The sequence below is a fragment of the Vombatus ursinus genome, unplaced genomic scaffold (assembly GCF_900497805.2).
Source record: "Vombatus ursinus unplaced genomic scaffold, bare-nosed wombat genome assembly UNPS02014801.1, whole genome shotgun sequence".
Classification (NCBI taxonomy): Eukaryota; Metazoa; Chordata; class Mammalia; order Diprotodontia; family Vombatidae; genus Vombatus; species Vombatus ursinus.
The window spans coordinates 1018369-1038323 of NW_020954579.1; the positions used below are offsets into that span (position 1 = coordinate 1018369).

Below are 19955 nucleotides of genomic sequence, written 5' to 3' on the forward strand. Positions count from 1 at the left end.
GGTTTCCCTCTCTCCATAACCCACTGTTCATCACTCCCAGACCAGTCATAGCCATCCCTCACTGGAGTAGGCAAGATGATTTTACACAGCCTCCCGACCTATTTTGCAGGACTGTTGTGAGGAAAGTGCTTTGCAAACTTTTAAGCCCTATATAGAGCTTGCTCTTCAGACTTCTGATATGATTGTTGTCCTCCTGGTGTGGAAATTCAGATGCAGCCTATCTAAACCATATAGTCCTGGAGAATTGCTTGGGAGCACCAAAAGATTTAAATGATTTGCTCATGGATCACATATCTGATCTAATGCTGAAAAGGACTTAGAGGTTATCCAGTCCAAGTGTTTCATTTTACAGATGAGGAAACTGAGGCCCATAGAGGTTCATCAACTTGCCCAGGATCACAAAGGGGTGAAATTAAAATCCGCATCCTCTGATTCCAGAGTTAGGGCTCTTTCCATTGTCCCCCACTGTCACATTGCCAGTGTGAGTGAGAGGCAGAACCCAAGTCTTTCTGACTCCAAGGCTGACCCTCCCTTCATTACTTCACACTGCCTTCTCAAGAGTTATATAAATATGTAACAGTATTCTGCATTGGTGGGATTGGGGATGGTGTATGCGGGTGGGTGAAGAAATGCCTCGGCTGGAGAGGGAAGGGTTAACAGGCCCAAAGCCTTGAGAAATGTCCTTGTCTCTTCCAAATCCCCTAGTCTTCCACTTCCTCCCCCACCCTAGTATCAAAAATAAATCAGACAATATCACTGGGACATTTTTCAGTTTTGTTTCGTTTAAAAAAAAAAAACCACACACACACATATAACAACAATCAAACATCACTAATTGCTGATTTGGTAGGTCCCTATGTAAAGCACAGTCTGGTGACCTGCCGTCTGCTGGAAGAAAGCTGGCATGTCTTCAGAGCAGTGTGTCCCACAGAAGTGACTGGGAAAAGCCTGGCTAGGCTGGGCCATCAGGATCGAGGTGTTGCATAGGACAAAGGGGAAGAGGCTGGGCCAGGGTGGGGAAAGAGGCCTGCCGAAGCAGGGGTGGGATGGGAGGATTGGGAGGAGACCAAAATCCAGGACTGCTGCATTATATCCCTTCCTTTTCCCTAACTCTAGCACTGAAGTGAACACCCTCACGTCCTCCAAAACTCTCTAATGTTAACTTCCTTAAGCATCTCTTGCCCAGTCGTGCCCGAAATCTTGGCTGCTTGCTCCTTCCTGACTTTCTAGCCCCTCCTCAAACCTGCTTCCCTCCTGCCTCCACCCCCTTTCCCCTTAACCCAGAGAACCACCCAAGCCAGTGTGAATATGAGTGTCCTGGCTACACGTGACCTGCCAATACGCTCCCCTCTTTGCCTGGACTATCGGAGGCCACACAGGACCTGACCTCGAAGGAAGCCAATGAATGTGTGCCTCATTTGTGGTGCAACTGAGGGTGAACCATGTAGGCTGGGACGTGGCAGTGTCCCCCAAGCTAGGAGTCGATGGGGGAGGGGAAGGGGGAAGAAAGTCTTCGGCCAACGGGAGAAAAAAGAAGCAAAAAAAATTACTGGTCTCCTTGATTGAGAAAGGCTGGGGTTTTTTGTTAGCTGAATCTAACAATTCTCTTTCCCCATCCCCACCCTCAACCCACAAAAGCTGCATTTGGACCAGCTCCGAACTTCCTACCTACCCTAGGGCCCAAAGCAGCTAGAAGAATTGGACCAAGTATTTGCCTTCTCCCTATTACTTTCTCCAGGACAGGGACCAGATCTGTGGTGACACTGGTATAGGAGTTTCAAAATTTTCTTTACTAACATAAGTTGATGTCTTCTCTGAAACTTGAATGGAAAGGTGAATTGAACTACCTAGGGTCACATGGCCAGTTAGTGTCAAAGAAGGGACTAGAACCCAGGTCCTCATGACTCTGAGGTCAGCTCTCTAACCACTACACTGAGCTGCCTTTATGCTATTCTTTCTAGACTGAGAATTCTCTTCTACAGACCAACCCTTTTCTGGTACCCATTCCCCTGGCCCACCAGACTAAGAGGGTGAGGAGCAAACATCCCCAGGAGGCTGAAGACTGGAATTCAGGATCAATTTGGGGATATAGCCATGGAAGTCTACACACTCCCTGATCTTGGGCTACTGGAGCCCAAAGAAGGACATCCCAAAGGGCACACTCACACCAAGGGGAGAAATCTGGATTAGAAGTTAAGGCCAGGCCAGGGAGGAGGAAGAAAGGACTCTTTGGCCTCCTCCACCCTCCCCCAACTCAAACACAGACTCAGTGGGTTCCTTGGTCTCTTGGGGTGGGGGCGGTGTTTGGGGAACCCCTGCCTGTGGGCCTCAAACAGCTCAGTCTCGGAGGCTGTCTGATGCCTGATGGCAGTCCAGCTCTCCTCTCAGCTCCAGCCCTCCAGAGAGCCTCACCCCTGTCTTCCGGTCCACACACCAGCATTTCCCCCGCTGCCCATCCAGAGCTGGGTGGCACTGTCAGAAACAAGGGCAGTGAGGGGTTATTTCATATACAAAAAGGTCAAACCTAGACATGCCCCACCCCCTCTTTGACTCAGTCTCAAAGCCAAGGTAATAGAGAAAGCATTTAAAGGACCTTGAGAGAAAGAAACAAGTCAACCCATCAACCAAGGGAAACAGGTTTCAAAGGATCTTAGATTTAGAGCTGGAAGGGAGAAAGAGGCCATCAATCCTGCCTCTCAATTTTTTATAGATGAGGAAACTTAAGCACAGAGAGGTTAAATGACACAGCTAATAATTATCAGATGCAGAATTTGAACCCAGATTTTCCTGATTCCAAATCCTGATTCCAAAGTCTAGTATCTGATTCAACACAACAAGCTGCCAATCAAGAGTATTGTTGCTTATATAATTGATCTCACAGTTCTTGCCTTCTCAATGGGCAAAGAAGTGGAAGGAGGGAGGGAAAGAATTTGGAACTCAAAAAAAAGTTTTTTTTAATGAATGTTAGGAATAAATAAAAATAAAAATAATTTAAAAGAGTATTGTTGTTCAATCCTTTCAGACTCTCCATGGCCCCATTTGGGATTTTCTTGGCAGAGATACTGGAGTGGTTTGCATTTCTTTCTCCAGTTCATTTGACAGATGAGGAAACTGAGGCAAACAAGATTAAGTGACTTGCCCAGGATCACACAGCTAGTGAGCGTCTAAGGCTAGATTTTTAACTTGGATCTTCCTGGTTCCAGGCCTAGTGCTTTACCCACTGAGCCATCTAGCTTCCTCCAAGGCAAACAGAGGTTAAGTGACTTGCCCAGGGTCACACAGCTAGTAAATGTCTGAGGCCAGATTTGAATTTAGGTCTTCCTAACTCCAGGCCTAGCACTCTATCCAGTGTATCACCTAGCTGCCTTCCAGAGTATACAGATCACAAAAGAGGGAACTGGTAAACTGCTGGAAGACTGAGGGCAGAATTTGGGTATGAGTTTAAGGAGTGGAAAGAAGGGATGATTGATGATGATGATGATGATGATGATGATGATGATGATGATGTGTGTGTGTGTGTGTGTGTGTGTGTGTGTGTCCACCTTGAGCTAGATGAGAAGAGTTGGACTGTTTAGAGTTAGGGCTGAGATTATGCTGAGGGTGAAATTTGAGATTTCATTTCTTTTAGGAAGCCTAGACCTGATTTCATTACCATAAGAAACTTCCACATAAGGAAACTATCACTACACATCATCACTTTCTCTTAACTCACAGTCTTACAGAGTTACCTGAGGTAATGGGAGATTAAATGACTTGCCCATAGTCAGAGGCAAGACTTGAACCCTGATACTTTCTAAAGCCAACTCTTTTCCCCTATGCCACAGCCTTTCAGAGGATCTACCTCCAGAGCTCCGACTAGTATGTACTAGCAGAGCAAGCATGCTTTCTACTCTTCCATACTCTTCCATTAGATTGTAAGCTCCTTGAGGGCAGGGACTGTCTTTTGCCTCTTTTTGTATCTCCAGAGCTTAGCCCAGTGCCTGGTATGTAGGGGTTTAATAAACATTTATTAAACCCCTAATAAATGTTTATTGATTGATGCATGAAATATAGGCATAAGATGGCAGCATCTCAAAGATGAAAAGAACCTCAGAGGCCAACTAATCTAGCCCTTACCTTTGCTGAAATCTCTTATACAATATTCCCAACAAATGGTTACCCAGCCTTCTCTTAAAGACCTCTAAGTGAAAGGAAATTGACTTTTTCCATTCCATTTTGGATAGCTCTAATTTGGGGGAAGTTTTCATTTCAATTAAATCTAAATTTGTCTCTTGGTAAATTTCACCCAGTTCTCCTAGTTCTGCCCTCTGGGGCTGCGAAGACCAAGTCTATTGTCTCTTCTGCCAGAATAGTATAAATTAGGTCTGCTTGGGGGTGGGAATGACAGCATAGGTGGGGTCAGCTAAGGCTTGGGTCCTTGTAACCAAGCACAAAGACCTCCACCATCCTGTCATTTGGGGAAACAGAGGAAGTCAAGGTCAGTAATGCCATGTTGGATCTTCTGTCCTTTCTGACAGGTAACATAGAGAGAATACTGGGTCTGGAGTCAGGATTCAAATCCTGCTTCAGACATCTGGTAGCTGTATGATCCTGTTCAAGTCACAACCTCTCTGAACGTCAGTTTCCTCATCTATAAATATGGGAATTGGTCTAGATAACCTCCAAGGTCCCTTTCAGCTCTAAATCTTTGCTCCCATGATACTCCCCCTGCCCTAAGTTCAGTTCTTCAGCTGTGAGATCTAGTTTTCATTGGGTTCAACCACATCCTTGTTAGAATCATAGGATTATGGCTGGAAAGGATAGTAAAACACATTTAGACCAAGCCTCTCATTCTACAGATGAGGAAACCAAAACCCAGTGAGAAGAAGTGACTTATTCAAAGTCACACAGCAATGTGACAGCAGAACTGAGCCTCAGATCCTGGGTACCCCAATTCCTCAACCCGTCCAGAAGCAGGAGGGTGGACCCAGGTTCTTTTCATAGATCCTGAAGTTAGTGGGGATCGGAGGGAAAGGTGAAGAAGCTGACCATGACTCCATCATGGCACAACCAGACTGACTTTTCCCTGCCTCCAAGAAAGAAGGAGTAAGATCTCGGGCCTCCAGAGACCAGGGAGAGCTATAGAGGACATCAGGCTGGGGCTACACATCTACAAAGCAGTTAGCAAGCAGCAGGGTGACCAGACTGAAAGATAAATGGATACAGTACAAAGGCAGTCTATCATAATCTCCTGAAGTGGGAGGCAGGAAATATAGATTCTGATGCCTATCTACCACTGACCAGCTTAATGGCCTTGCATGAGTCATGTGACTTCTCTGGATCTTACTGCCCACTGCTCTTAAAGGACAGGGTTGAACTAAGTGACCTTCCTGCCCATTTTGCTCAGAAATGTCCCACTCCTTGATGTAATAGTCCAGTAGAAGTTCTTCTAGAAGATGTCAAAGCCAGAAACAGTGATTTAATAATTGTCTCTGAATTTGGGCAGTTATTGTGGAAGGAAGGAAGGAACGAAAAAAGGAAAGAAGGAGGGAGGGAGGGGGAAAGGGAAGGAAGGGGGCAGCTAGGTGGCACAGTGGATAGGCTTGGAGTCAGGAGGACCTGAGTTCAAATCCATCCTTAGTCACTTGACACTTACTAGCTGTGTGACCTTGGGCAAGTCACTTAACCCCGATTGCCTCAAAAAAAAAAGGGAAGGAAGAAAAGAGAGGAGGGAGGAAAGAGGGAAGAAGGGAAGGAAAGAAGGGAGGAAAGGATGAAAAGAAAGATGGAAAGAAGAAGGGAAGGAAGAAAATAAGCATTTGTTAAGCACATACTATGTACCAGGCACTGGCTAAATGCTTTACAAACGTTATCTCATTTGATCTTCACAATAACCCTAGGAAGTAGGTGCTTCTATTATCCCCATTCTAGAGTTGGGAAAATTGAGGCAAACAGCAGTTAAGTGACTTGCCTAGGGTCACACCATTAGTATGTATCTGAGGCTTGATTTGAACTTTAGTCTTCCGGACTCTAGACCCAGTGCTCTATCTGCTGCATGACCTCTATGCTTGCAGAGTGAATTCACTGCAATGGAAAGTAGGCTGGATTTGGATTCAGACATACTGGGTTCAAACTCTAATACTGCCATTTATCACTTGCTGGACCTTGGGCAAAGTGCTTCATCTCCATTTCATCATCGATAAAAATGAAGATATTGGATAGATGACCTTTAAGATCCTTTCCGGTCCTAAAGTTATGTTCCTGTGGCTCCTAAGGTCCCTCCTTTCCAATGTTCATGGCCCATGGTTCCATGATTAGAGTCAAGGTTAGAGTTAGGGCTGGGGTTGGGGTCAAAGTTGGCCTCAAAATTGTGGCTAGATTTGAGGTCAGGATGAAGGTTCTCATTAGAGTTAAGATTCCAGTCTAGATTTCTGCTGGGTTTGGAGGTCTTGACCATAATAGTCAGTGACCTTGAGAGGGGGCAGAGATTGGAGATCAGTGGGAAGTATTAGGAGCCATGACTTACCTGCTTGGGGTGGAAGTTGCCATTGCGGTCACAGTTGGGGATGGGAATCATGTACAGGTCCTCATGGGTGCGACCCTGAGATGCTGCCAGCCTCTCCAGAGCCCGGTGTAGTTCACTCTGACAGGAACCCTGAGTCTGTAAGAGGCGAGCAAAGTCACATAGCTTGGCCTTGGGCTCTCTGAATGGGTAGGGAATTCAGCAGAATCTGGGAGATGTGGGAATGCCTAGGGGTGGAGGGACAAGGGTTGGGGTGCACTGCTAGAAGAGGAGTGAGGACTGCGGGGAGGGAAGCTGAGGCAGAGGGAGGAAATGGTCAGTGGAGTCATGGGGGGGCCACAGAAATACTGGGAGAAAGGAGCTAGAGTGGGAACACTGCAGAAGAACAAAGGCTAGGACCTAGCCGCTAGGAGGATCTAATGGGAAAAGGACCAAGAGTTGAGAGGACACCAGAGGAGAGAAGTGGGGTTTGGGAGGATCCTGGGAGAGAGGCGTAAGGGCTGGGGAGAGGGGACACTGAAGGAAAGTACTTGGGCCCAAAGGATACTGGGAGAAATGGTCAAGGTCTAGGAGAACACAAGAGAAAAAGAGGAGTGGATGGAGAACCTAGGGGAGAGGACCAGGACCAGGGGCACACTGGAGGAAAGTAGCAAGGCCTGGAGAATTCTGGGGACTATGGTCAAGGGCCAAAGGCACACTAGAGAAGAGCAGGTGCTGGGGAGGGATTGGGGAGAGGATGAAGGTCACTAGAGCAGAAGGGCAGGGCCACATTGGGAGGAAAAGAGGGAGTGTGGGATGAGGGTTAGTCATGCACGCTACAATAAAATGAGTAAGCAGGGAGAATCCTGAACATTCCTTGTGTTTAATAAACATTTGTTGAATGAATGCCTTTGACTGGAAATGATCCGGGTTTGGGAGAAGAAGGAGCCTCACCATGGGCCGACTGTCTTCCCGGTGGGCTACATTCCCGATGCTCTTCATCTTGCCGCTGTTACTATTCAGGCCCCGGATCTTGGCTAAGTGCTTCTGCAGGCATTTGCGGTCATGGGCGCTGCAGGGGCTAAAGCTGTTGTTGGGGTGCTCACTCTCTTCCTTGTCTGTAGCCACATGGTGGAGTTGGGGAAGAGAGAAAGTCAGTGCCAAAGATGGGGGCAGAGGCTAGCTGTACAACCTTTCCCCCTGCCCCCCACTCAAGTGCCCAGTCTTAGGAGGCAGTTATGTGGTGCAATGGATAGAGTGCTTGACCTAAGATCAGGAAAATCAGAGATTGGAGCCTGCTTCGGATACTTACTAGTTGCCTGACATTAGGCAAACCCCTTAACTTCTCACAGCCTCAGTTTCTTCATGTGGAAATGGGGATAGTAATTACCATACTTCACAGGGTTGCTGTGAGGACCAAAGGAGCTACATACAGTGCTTTGCAAACCTTAACGCCCTGTGTAAATGCAAGCTGCTACTACTTATAACATAGAGTCAGCTAGATAGCTCAGCGCATAGAGTGCTCGGCCTGGAGTCAGGAAGACCTGAAATCAAATCCAGCCTTAGACACTAATTGTGTAACCCTGGGCAAGTCATTTAACCTCTGTCTTAATCCATTGAAGAAGTAAACGGCCAATTGCTCCATTTCTTTGCCAAGATAATCCTATGGAGAGTATTGACATGGTATGGTCCACAGGGTCACAAAGAGTAGGACTCAACTGAATAACAACTACTTAACTTCTCTGGGCCTCAGTTTCTTCAAGAGGGCTTTTGAGTTGGTGGTTTCTAAGGTTGCTTCCAATTCTTGGTCTATAATCTTATTGTTTTCCATGAATCTAAGGGGAAGACTCCCCCCAGGGAAGTCTTGCCCTTTTGGGGCAGAGGTATCTTACCCATTAGCTCTTACTCAAATGGGGAGAGAAAAGCAATGGCCTAAGTTCCAAGGCACTGACCAGTGAGCTGGCATTGGGGATAGTGTGCCTAGCTTCCTGCGGGCATGGCTTTCTCGCTTTTGCCTGTGTCCTCCAAGTAGAATATTCATATTAAAGTCCCTGAATCTGAGTGGGCCTTCAGATGATTCACCAGCAAGAGCTGCCCAGACAATGCAGAAGAGTCTCTGGAGGCCTAGCAGGGAGGTCTAAGGCCTACAAGTTTGCTCTCCATGCTAGCTGCTCACTCCGCCCTCCCTCCCTGTCTCCTGTCAACCTGTTGGCCCCACTCTCCTTGCTTCTCTTCCCACCTCCCTTTATGCTTTTTTCATGCTGCTGGCTGGGCCAGATACAGGGGGATTCCCAGAGCTGCTGGCTCTTCTGACCTCCTTCCAAATGGTCTGAATCAAAATTTCCATGAATGATGTCAAACTGGGCCCAAAATGGCTCTCTCCATGGGTTAGGTGGGAGGGAGGAAGTGTGAATGTGTGTATGCCTTTGCCTGACAGGGAGTGTGTGTGTGTGTGTATGTGTGTGTGTGTGTGTGTGTGTGTGTGTGTGTGTCTCAACTTGATGAATTCAGCTCATGGGTGATGGATATGTGTGAGTGTGTGTTAGGGTGTTGGTATATGAGCTTTGAATAATTGCATATGGGTCTGAGTTCATAATCAGGGGTGTGTAGGAAAGTGTGGAATAGTATGAGCATGAATGATTGAGGATGTATGCCAAATTCATGAATATATACAAGGATGAAAAGAGTTGTATGGGTGTGTGTGACAAATGGGGGAGAGAGAGAGAAAGAGACAGAAGGAGGTAGAGTGGGAGAGTAGAAGAGGGAGAAAAACAGTCAGAGATAGAGACACAGAGAGACAGAAATCTTGCCCTATGCATACGTCTTCAGTCCACTTGCAATGGGAGGTCTACAGCCAAAGCCAAGTCTCTCATAAGGAGAAGGAAGAAGAAATACAACTGAGTTCTCATCCCCTCCCTGGGATAATCCCTGAGATCCAGGTGTCAAATCAGGCTGATATTGAAGAGAGAGGTCAAAAGCACCCCTCCATGAGTAGGGTCACCTCTAAAATCTTCAGTCTTGGCAGCCTGTAGTCAGACTGAGTAAAAAACCCTAGCCAGAATTCCAGATGTTGGCAGCTAGACAGGAGGCCACATCTGGTTTGTGTCAGAGCCTTTTTTTCTCAAGGAGGTTACAGGTTCCTCCAGGCGTGGCAGCTATCCCAATGCCGCCTCTAGGTCAAATGGTATTTTTCAGCCCCAGCCAAATCTAGGTTTCAGCTCTCCTTTTATTCTCTGAGTTCTTTGAAGGGGGGTTATTAAAAAAAAAAAAAAGTGGACAAAAGGAAACCAACCAGGGAGGAAATCAGACTTTCAAAAGGCCTTTGACTTGGTTCCACACCAAAGACTATTCCAAGTGAGTCACCATGAGATTGGGGAAAATGTTTTGTCCAGGGATTGGGGACTGGCTTAGAGATAGGAACGAAAGGTAGGGATAAATAGAAACAAAAGGCAGTAATCTCAGGGACCAAAGCTTGGTCTCATCTTATTTAACATTCCTTTGCTAATTATCTGGAAAGGGGAATCCACAGAGAATTCTCAAAACCTGCAGATGACATAAAACTTCTGTTCTAGGGGGAAGAACCCCAAAACCTGGGTTTGAATCCCTACTTTGCCACTCACTACCTGTGCAACCTTGGGCAAATCACTCCACTCTCTGGACCTCAGTTTTCTTATCTGTAAAATAAAGGGAAGGGTGATGTGGATTAACACTCCTTCCTGCGCTAAATCTTATGATTCTATGAATCATAGGATGACCTCACAAATCTGTACAAGCAGACAGAAAAGTGACAAATGAACTTACTTGTGGTTAAGTAAAAGTTAATATATTTAAGAGAAAGACTCCAAACTGGCCTTAAAAGATGACAGGCTCTGAACTGTCTTTTGCAACCCAACAAAGGGGTCTAGGAGTCCTTACAGACTGTTCCCTGAACATCTTCCCTTTTGCTATTATGGACAGAAAGGCCTATACAATATTGGACATCCTCATCACCTGGAAAGAAAACAAAGAATACCATCTTCCACCCCTATACAATCATAGTGGCACCTCAAAGAGAAGAGCTTTAAATGGGGGATGATGTCAACTGACTTGGCTCTAAAGAGCTGTGAAGTTGACTGGTTTGGAGGAAAGGAAAATAAACATGAGAGGAAGGTGACATCGGTTCCAGTCTTGAATCTGACAGTTACTATCTCTGTGACTGATGGAGGGTGCTCCCCCAAATTGGGCCTCAGTTTCTTCATCTGCCAAATGAAGTTATGAATAGCTGCCCTATCAACTTCACAGGGTTGTTTAGAACTGTAAGAGACCATAGGAATGTCTTTGTTAGTATTTGCCTATTGTCAGTAGGAAAGATCCAAAGAAAAGGGGAATGGAAAGAGAGAGAAAGAAGAGGTTCCCAGTAAAGATAAACTAAAAACAAAAGGCTATGCTGGAGAGATGAAAGCTGAGAAGGAATAGGATCAAATCCTCTAACACCATAAAGGACACAGAGATGTCCATGGGGACTTACATAACCCAACTTGGGGTGCTGCTATTCAGGGACACCCCCAAGATATCCGAGAGGCCATTTTGGCCCAGGGGTTCTTAAGCTGGGATCTGTGAACTTGTTCTTTTTAATATTTTGATAACTGTATTTCAATATAATTGGTTTCCTTTATGGTCCCATGTATTTAAGAACATTTTTCTGAAAAGAGATCCTTAGGCTTCACCAGATTACCCAAGGGGTCCCAGGACACACAAAAAGGTAAAGAACCTCTATTTCAAACAAATAAAAGAATGCCCCACTTTACAATGGGGAGGAAACTTAAGGGTTTTTTTGGGTTTGTTTGGTTTTTTAAGAGAAATAAGGGGCATTTAAGACCTATCCTTAACCTTTTGTCAGAAAGGTCAAGGAGGACAGCTCTGTTCTCCCACAGACAAGGCTTCTCTTATAGCCAGAGAGAGACAGAATTCTGGGGTTAACCCAGTGTGGTATGCCTAACTACACACACACACACACACACACACACACACACACACATACAACAACAACAACAACAACAACCTCTCCCCTCCAGGGCTCAGGGGCAGACTGACTTTTTTCCTTTGTTGACTTTTCATTTGACATTTGACATATCCCTAACAGGAGACATTCTGCTCCTAATACCAGGGAATAAAACCTCCATATCTGTCCTCCATGCCTTGCCCCTAACCTTTTTCCCTATTAACTGGAGCTGGACTTAGTGTTGGGCTTTCTGGAAGTGTCAAAGAGCCAGCTCTCTAAAGCACTGACCAGGATTCAAAAGGGAGCAGACCCAGCTCTATCCTCAAGGTGCCTAAGCATCCTGGTACTATGGCCAAAGTATCTTCTTCCCTTCCCAATCTACCCCCCGCCTTACTCCCTAATCACTGCCTGCCCCGTTAGGCTCCAGCGTACATTCCCCACTGCCATGTGGAAGAATCACTGGGCCTCTAAGTAGAACAGCCCCAGACAGCTCAAAGCTGACCCTCAGAAAGGCTTGTTTGGATGCTGGGGTTCCTGAGGCCTTGGAGCAAGGCAGTCGGGCCATCATCCCGACTGGGACAGAATCCCAGCTCCAATAAGTTAGGAAAAATGGCCCCAAATTGAAGCCAACTGAATGGAGAGCTCCCAGGTCAGGACTGACGGGATAGCAAGGGCCAGGTTTAGTTTGTGGTCTTCCTCCTCTTCTTTCTACATGACTTCATTCTTCCCCTCAGACCCCTCCATAATCCAAAAACCCTCCATCCTCATGACTCTGTCTTCCTTTTCTCCAAGTACCTTCAGACCCCTTAAGGGAGGGGACCCATAAGTTGGGCCAATGGAGCCTTCCCTCCAACAAACCACTGCCAAAATCTGAAGGGTCACCAGCCAAAAGAGGCTGCTCCTCCCTCTGCTTCCCCTTGGCTGGAGCCAAGACCACCCACACTGGGTACCACACTGGGTGGGGCACTCAGCCCCTGGGCAGATATCCAAGCCCTGTCATTGAAAGAAGGGGTTCAGAGGACAGAGTGATCAGCCCAGCCCCTTCCTCTGAGGCTTGGCTCCAAGAGGGTACCAATCCCTATTTGACAACAGTACTGACCTCAGAGAATGGGGCCCCAAATACAGGTCTCAGAGAGAAGATGCTCCTTCTCTTAATCATATGTTTACCAGCACAGAATTTGGCTTATCACTTGTTTGTGACTGACACTAGAAAGATACTAAAATCACTCTCATCCTTACCTCTCCCCACCAATGGTCTCCCTTCCTTTAGCAACCCCCCATTCTCCTCTTCCTCAGTATCCCCACAGCCCCTTTAAAATTCTTCAATATCTCCCAGCTCCCTCCTTAATGTTCACCCAAATGTTTGCTTCTATCTGCCAGTGCTCTTTCTCACCTGACCATCTCCCAGATACCTGACCCTTTCCTTAGCATCGCATAGTCCCCCTCCCAGCTTCATCCTCTCCCTTTCTCCCATTAGCGCTCTCCCAGGGCTCTTGCTTTACCTATCAGGACCTGATAAGATACTTGTATACAACTCATTTTTGTAAATTGTAGGCCTAGTTATTGACACAGTTGGGGCAAGTTGTCATTGTCAGGGGCACTGAACCCTCAGTCCTCATCCAACTTCTGTCTTGGAACCAAAAGACCCAGGTCCCTGAGGAAAATCTGTCACCTTTAACCATCCAGGGTCTCTATGATACAGGGAGCCACTGTGACATAGAGTTTAGAGGTCTGTCCAAGAATTTAGACACCCTGAGTCCCAGACTGGAGGCTCTGTCACCCTAGCCCTCCTCCAACTCCAGCCACTGTAAGAGAATGTATGGAGACGGAGGAGCATGGCACAGAGGCAATAGCACTAAATCGGAAGTCTTACCCATAGCTTTGTGACCTTGGTCTAAATCACTTCACCTTTTGGGGACTCAGTTTCCTCACTTGTAAAATGGGGGAGGGGTTTGGATTCAATGACCTCTAATGTCTCCTCTAGCTCTAACCCTATGGTCCTATTTGATCATCCCTAGAGAGTCTGTTTCTTTAAATGGACAGCTCCTAGTGCCCGAGGTACCTGTAGCCCAGTTCAATCAATTGAGAAAAACAAACAAAAAACAACAGGTACTCCCCCTCCCCAGCACACAACTATCCATTTTCCACCCCCAGGAAAGCAGATTTCTGGGAATGCCCTGTTCCAATGAGGTGACTGTTCCTGGTACTGAGGTAAGGAGATGCTATTTGCTATATGGGATTAAAAATTAACCCAGGTCTAACATTCCTTCTCCTACTCCACCCCCCTTACCCCTATCCATCCTGGGAGGACCCAGGGCAGAACTTAAGAGTCCCCTAGCCCTGCTCTTATCTTTAGGCCCCTCCAGGGTCCTCCCTGGAAGATGCCAATAGGTAATGGTCAACATACAACTACTGGTGCAGCAGCTGCTGTTGCTGCTGCTGCTGCTGCTGCTGGCAGCAGATTCACAGAACTCTGACGCAGATGTTCCATGGCCTCTCACCTCTGGCGACCTCCTCTTTGTTAATGCGCAACCTGTCTGTCCCACTTGGAGGAAGGTGGGGCTGGGGGGGTGGGGCAGGAGTCTTCTGCCTTCAGGACAGATGGATAGGCTGAGAATCTCAAGATGAAAGGAGGCTGGAGAGGGAGCGGGGCAAAGAGAGATGTGAGACAGCTGGACCACGGTTGTTCCACATGAGAAAGGCACCCCAAGCATGCCTACTCATCACCTTCCCCTCCCACTCACTCCACCTACCCCCAGCTGCACCTCTGTCCGGAGGGAATCTGAGTCAAGAAGAAAGCTGCCTGGGTGGAAAGCGACAGCTCAATGGGAAAAGGTGGCTTAGCAAGCTTCCAAAGGCTCTCCTACCAGGGCAAAAAGCAAGCTGTGAGCCTCAGCTAGAACCAAACAAGAGCAGCAGGGCTGTGCCTAGAGACCTGGGCAGGAAAGGGGGAGTCTTCCCTCTTTGTGTTTCCTGGGAAGAGATCCAACAGGGGCCTGCGCTCCTGGACACGCTCTGTCTAGTGACTGAGTATGTAGGGAGCTGGGGGTGTTTGGAAGGTTCCAGGCACATTATGTCTGTACACTGAGGACCCAATCTCAAGCTTAAACCATCCAGCCCTGGCAAGAGCAGGGAAGGTAGGGCGCTAGTTGACCTCACCAACTGGACACCTTTTCTCCTTCTCCCTTAGAGTTCTCAGATTCAAACTGAGTCCTAGAGGGAACATGGAACAGAAAACATGTGCTACTCAGAGGGCCATGGGCATGGGGGACACAACTGCCATCCTATCACCCAAAAAAATTAATGTACACACACAAACACATACACACACACAGACACACACACACCTCCAGCCTCCAGGATTGGCTTACATGATATTTTCCGTGTTATTTGTATGCTGTTCTTTTAATGATCCAAAGGACTTGGAGGTATTCTCCCCCTCCACAGATGAAGGTTGGTCACTCCTTCCCTTTTCCTTTCCTGGCTAGAGAGAGATAGGGAGCCTATCCGATTTATCCTGTGTAATAGCTTGCTTGTACATAGTTTATACATTGTCTCCCCCATTAAACTATGAGCTCCTTGAGAGCAGAGACTATTTTTTTTTGCCTCTCTTTCTATCCTCAGTGCTTAGCACAGTACCTGGCACATAGTAGGTGCTTAATAAATGCTTGTTGGCTGAACTTGAGAGGAGATACCTAGAAAGTACCACACTGGTGTCCAAGCTTTCTGCTATAAAACTCTCATCTTCAAGGTTCAGATCTGCTCAGAGATAAGACATACAGGCCACCAAGCTCACACCAATGTCTGGCATGGTCCATTGGGGCAGAAGTCAGAACTTACTCCTCTGAAACAGATAAGCACAAAGGGGAGGGGGACCCAACCACATCCACAAAGCCGGAGATATTCCAGCTGGGGTTACCCACCATACACCCTCCAACATGAAATGAGGGCCGTCTTCTCCTCGTCGGCCCCTGCCACTTCCAAAGTCCCTAGAGAACATGGGGTCATTCATTCAAATTCCTCTCTCCTGGTTTAGTCCATGTGCCCATTCAGATATTCGGAGTGCCCTACACACACACACACACACACACACACACACCACCTTTCCCTGCCTAGTGAGTTGAGGGGGCAGGCAAGGCCGAGGTCAGGACCCTTAAGGGCCGTCTCCTTCCTGTTTTCCCCAGCAACCTGCATCCTGCTCCCAGCAGCTGAGGAAGCAAAGAGACTGGGGCCTTAAGGTCAGGAAGCTCAGGGGCCCAGAGCCCCAGCGTCTAGAGCTAAGACTTAACAATAAGAGAGCCTCAAGCACTAGGAAGAGACACAGAGAGAGAGAGAGAGAGAGAAGTTGGGGGTGGGGGAGATTGTCCTCCCATCACACAAACACTTTTTCGGTTTCCTAGTTCTCCCATCACAGTAGACCAGTCACCAAAAGAGTTAATACACTCACTTTAACTCTCCCCTGTCCAGATCTGGGAGCTAAAACTTCAGGTATGTTCAGAGACAGGGCTTCCCTTCCCAACCCCCTGATGATAGCAACTGCCAGGAAAGAGGAGAGTGGCATTTCTATACCATGGAAGGAGAATGGCTCCAGATGGGCAGATCGCCCATCTGTTCCCCTACTGCCCCTGAATGACCCCAGACACCCTTCTCCCCCAGTTCTGAGACATGGATTGAGGGCTTTGGGGAAGGGGAATTCTTCCACCATTTCCCAAAGCCCCTCTAATCTGGTTTTCTCCAACCCCATGAATTCTACCTTAATGCCAAACTTGGCTCTCAAGACCACTTAGGTTTAACCAATCTTCCTTCAGCCAGATTAAAAGGAGGAAGGTCTTGGTTCAGGAACTATCTTGGAACTATTTGACTCTCTCCTATTCCTATGCTTTTCCCTCTTGTCCCCACCACCAAAAAAAAATACACATACACACACACACACACATACACACACACACACACACACTCACACACACACACACACACACACACACACACAGTCTTCCTGCCCCTCCTTGTCCTTCCAGACTCTGCAGAGTTGTTCCCTTGGCAAACTCCAGCTCTCAAAGCATTAAGACAAAGAGCAGAGCAGCTCTGATCTATGAGGAAAGACCTGAGGCTGGAGAGGTTGGAGGGGCCTAAGACTTGTTAGTCTCTTCCCTGCCAGCAGCAAGACCACACCACCTAGCCTGCCCTGCAGAGGACTTGAGCACCCTGAGAGTCTTGAGAAGAGGATGAGGGCCAGATGGGCTCTCAAAGACTATTTCCTCCAGTCCCTCTGGTAGTTGTTTTGATTTGTGCCTGTCCCTGGGCCTGGGTGACATGATACCACCAAGTATTCTTACACTGACCACAACCCTGGGGACAAGAGGATGGAACAGCTGAAGGCTGTTCCAGGATCCAGACATGAGGACCAAGGAGGGGAGAAGAGGTTCATCGTCAGACAGAGGCTTGGAGAAACACAAACCTCAGTGGGCCTGAGGTGGGGAGGAGCATAGAGGGGCAGAGGACAAGGAGCTCGGGGTGGGGGGCTGAGGGCTCCTTACCTGTGGTCTGCAGGCTGTCCTGGATGGCCTCAATCTCTGCCAGCTCCATGCATATCCCTTGTCCATGCATCAGCGTGTGCAGGGGCTTCTCCACCCCTCGAGGTGGGTAGCAGCGTAGGCCTGAGCCACAGCGGGCAGTGTACACACCGCAGGGCATCCCCTTACTCAGGGCACAGGTGGCACAGCAGCCACAGCCAGGCTCCCGGACCAACTCCTCACAGCCCGTTGGGGGCTGGCAGCGTGCCAGCTTCTCCTCTGAACAAGGTGGGCAGTGGATGGCCTCATCTCCCTGACAGAGCCCTGGCACAGCGGCTAGCAGCAGCCCAGCCACAAGGCAGAGGGGCAACATGACCAGTCGAGGTGTAAACAGGGGAGGAGCAGGGCCAGCAACAGTTAGGAGAGGTAGGTGGGTCCAGGCAACAGCCGAGGTCACAAACAGGCAGACTGGGGCAGGTGCCCTTGGTGGTTCAGCCCTGGATAGGAGACTTCTGCTGACCAAGGAATTAGCCAAGGAACTTAGTAAGCTGGCTGAACGGGAGAGTGCCTGGTAGCAGGGCCTGTGAGAAGCATTCTCAGCCCGATGCCGTCAACCAGGGGGACTCAGTGCAGCAATGCTTGGCCGAGCCCAGCTCCCCCGGACTTTATACCGGCCCCTGGCCACACCCCCAGCTCCTTCCCAGAGGTGGGGGAGCCCAAATGAGAGAGAGAGAGAGAGAGAGAGAGAGAAAGAGAGAGAGCGCTATTTAGGGGAAGCCAGAGGGATGCCTGTCCAGCTTTTGCTGCAACATCTGAAAGTCCTTTTCTTGAAGAGGAAGGAAGCCGGACAGCTTGAAAGCAGCAAAGAATTGCTCTGAATGGAACTTGGAGCCTGAAGTCCGAAGAGAGAGAGAGCTTGAAGAGGAGAAGAAAATGAGGCAAAAAGGTGACCAGAAAGAGAACCCCAACTAGCTCTTTTTACATGATCCTCTGTCCCCCAATAACCTAGAATTCTTTCTGAGCCCTCCTCATCACACACAATGGGAAATAAAACCAGGAGTCCTGTTGTCCAAACCACTCTACTTCCTGATGGCTCACTCCACCAAGTCAGTGACTTTGGGCATGGAGTACCCATCCTTGCCATCCCTCCCCACCCCATACTTTTGGCATCATTTCATCGCCACTAAGGAATGCCCACAGGAGGAAGGAAAGGAGGAAATAAGCATTTGTTAAGTACCTGCTATGTGTCAGGCACTATACTAGTATTTGAACCTCACAAAAACCCCTGGGAAGTAGGTGCTATTATTATCTCAATTTTTCAGTTGAGGAAATTGAGGTTAAGTGATTTGCCCGGGGTCACACAGCTAGTAAGTATCTAAGATCAAATTTGAACTCAAGTTTTTCTGAATCCAGCCCCAGAGATTTATCCACTGAGCCATCAAGTTGCCTATAAGAAGGTAGAAGAGTATAAGGATGAAGATTGCCTGAAATAGCCTCTCCCCTCCCCCAAAGAGGGTCCTGGAGATGTGGTAGGCAGGATCTGAGGGCCAGGTGACAGGTTTCCTTCTCTGCTGCCCTCCTCCCCTAGCCACATTAATTCAACAGGCATTTATTAGGCACTTAACATATGCAAGACACTGTCCTAGGCAAGGGAACACAGAGACAAAACTAAAATTATTCCCAACTTCATGAAGCCTATATTCTACTGGAGTGATACAAGATATCCACAGAAAATTTAATTCAAAGTAATTTGAGATGATTGCTAACAACTGGGGGGAGTAGGATCACTTGCCTTCATCCCTGCCTCCCTGGGCAGGAACTGAACTGTAATCCAGTCCTTCCAAAGATGTTCCATTATGATTGATCACTTGAGAGCTAGGTTGCTCCCCTTTATTCCTTCTCCTCCCACACTCCAAGGAAGAAGGTTGGTCTGGTAGTGATTAAAGCCAAAAGCTTTGGAACCAGGATATCCCTCGGATTTTTCACACCACTCACCTCAATAAGGGGGAAAATTGGGAATCTGAATACTTGGGTTCTCTCCTGCATTTATACAAACTTTTCCCCTTTTCACCCCCATCTCCACCCCTACCACTGACCCTGGAAGCCCTTTCTGATTTGGGTGACTTCTCAAGATGTTTCTTGCCTAGGCACTGGAAAGAGGCAAGTGAAGAAAGGGAAGGGGGGGTGGAGGGAGGTGGTGTAAATCCAACAAACCTAGAGCAGAAAACAACAGAACCTGTCCTGTTGAAACTCCCTCAGGAAAGATAACATGTCTCCAGCCATAAACTTACTCCCTGGAAGTCATAGGACATGGATTTAGATGATCCACCCCTCATCCTAAATGGAAGATGGGGGATATGGAGAATTGGGCTGAGCAAAATTTGGCCTTGGACAAGTTAACTTTTCTCTCTGGGCTACAGTTTCCTCTGCCTACCAAATGAGGGGATTGAACTCAAAAATTTCTAAGGTCCTTTCCAGCTCTGACATTCTATTAATGTAAGTGTTTGGACCAGTTGGGTGGAAGAAAGGAGGGGAGGGGAGAGGCAAAAGAGGGAGGGGGAAGAGCAGGGAAGTAATTGAAAAGTTGAAAATTGCTGACACCTAATGGTCACTGCTGAAATGACAATTCAAATAGATAAAAGGAAAGGCAGACCCAGAGGAGATTAGACTTCTTCTGATCCACACAGCATCATATCTAATAATAAGGAACCCCTGCCTGGCCCAAAGTGCTGGGCCCTTGCCTCTTTCCCTTCTCCACTATGAGGCTACAGTGCTCACCCATTCAGACCAAATTCAACCCACTAGAACCTGTCTTCTGATAAGAAGGGGTATTAGGCACCCCTTTTGCATACTTTGGCTTATTAAAACCCTCATCTGGATGCCTTGGAACAATTTATTTAAAGTTTACATCTTGACTTATGTCTATGTCAACCCAAAGAGGGACAGTAAAAGGTACTCAATGTACAGTGTAAATCAGATA

At 47.7% G+C, this 19955-nt stretch overlaps 1 protein-coding gene across 1 annotated transcript; it reads right to left on the minus strand.

The window, feature by feature from the left end:
- Positions 1-812: 812 nt before the first annotated feature.
- On the minus strand, positions 813-17627 carry IGFBP4 (insulin like growth factor binding protein 4). The gene is made up of 4 exons (XM_027873227.1): positions 17000-17627; positions 7436-7599; positions 6506-6640; positions 813-2472 (listed from the first exon to the last, which is right to left on the minus strand). Exons 1-4 carry the CDS (start codon positions 17346-17348, stop codon positions 2338-2340), a joined length of 783 nt encoding a protein of 260 aa, XP_027729028.1. The 5' UTR covers positions 17349-17627; the 3' UTR covers positions 813-2337.
- Positions 17628-19955: the final 2328 nt, after the last annotated feature.

Excerpts from the sequence above, each read along its gene's own strand:
- IGFBP4 (XM_027873227.1), bottom strand. The coding sequence starts at position 17,348 with ATGTTGCCCCTCTGCCTTGTGGCTGGGCTGCTGCTAGCCGCTGTGCCA. Across the intron at positions 6,641-7,435 it reads GGGAAGACAGTCGGCCCATG|ACTCAGGGTTCCTGTCAGAG; the intron begins GTGAGGCTCCTT and ends CGCCTCTTACAG. Across the intron at positions 2,473-6,505 it reads GCAACTTCCACCCCAAGCAG|TGCCACCCAGCTCTGGATGG; the intron begins GTAAGTCATGGC and ends TGTTTCTGACAG.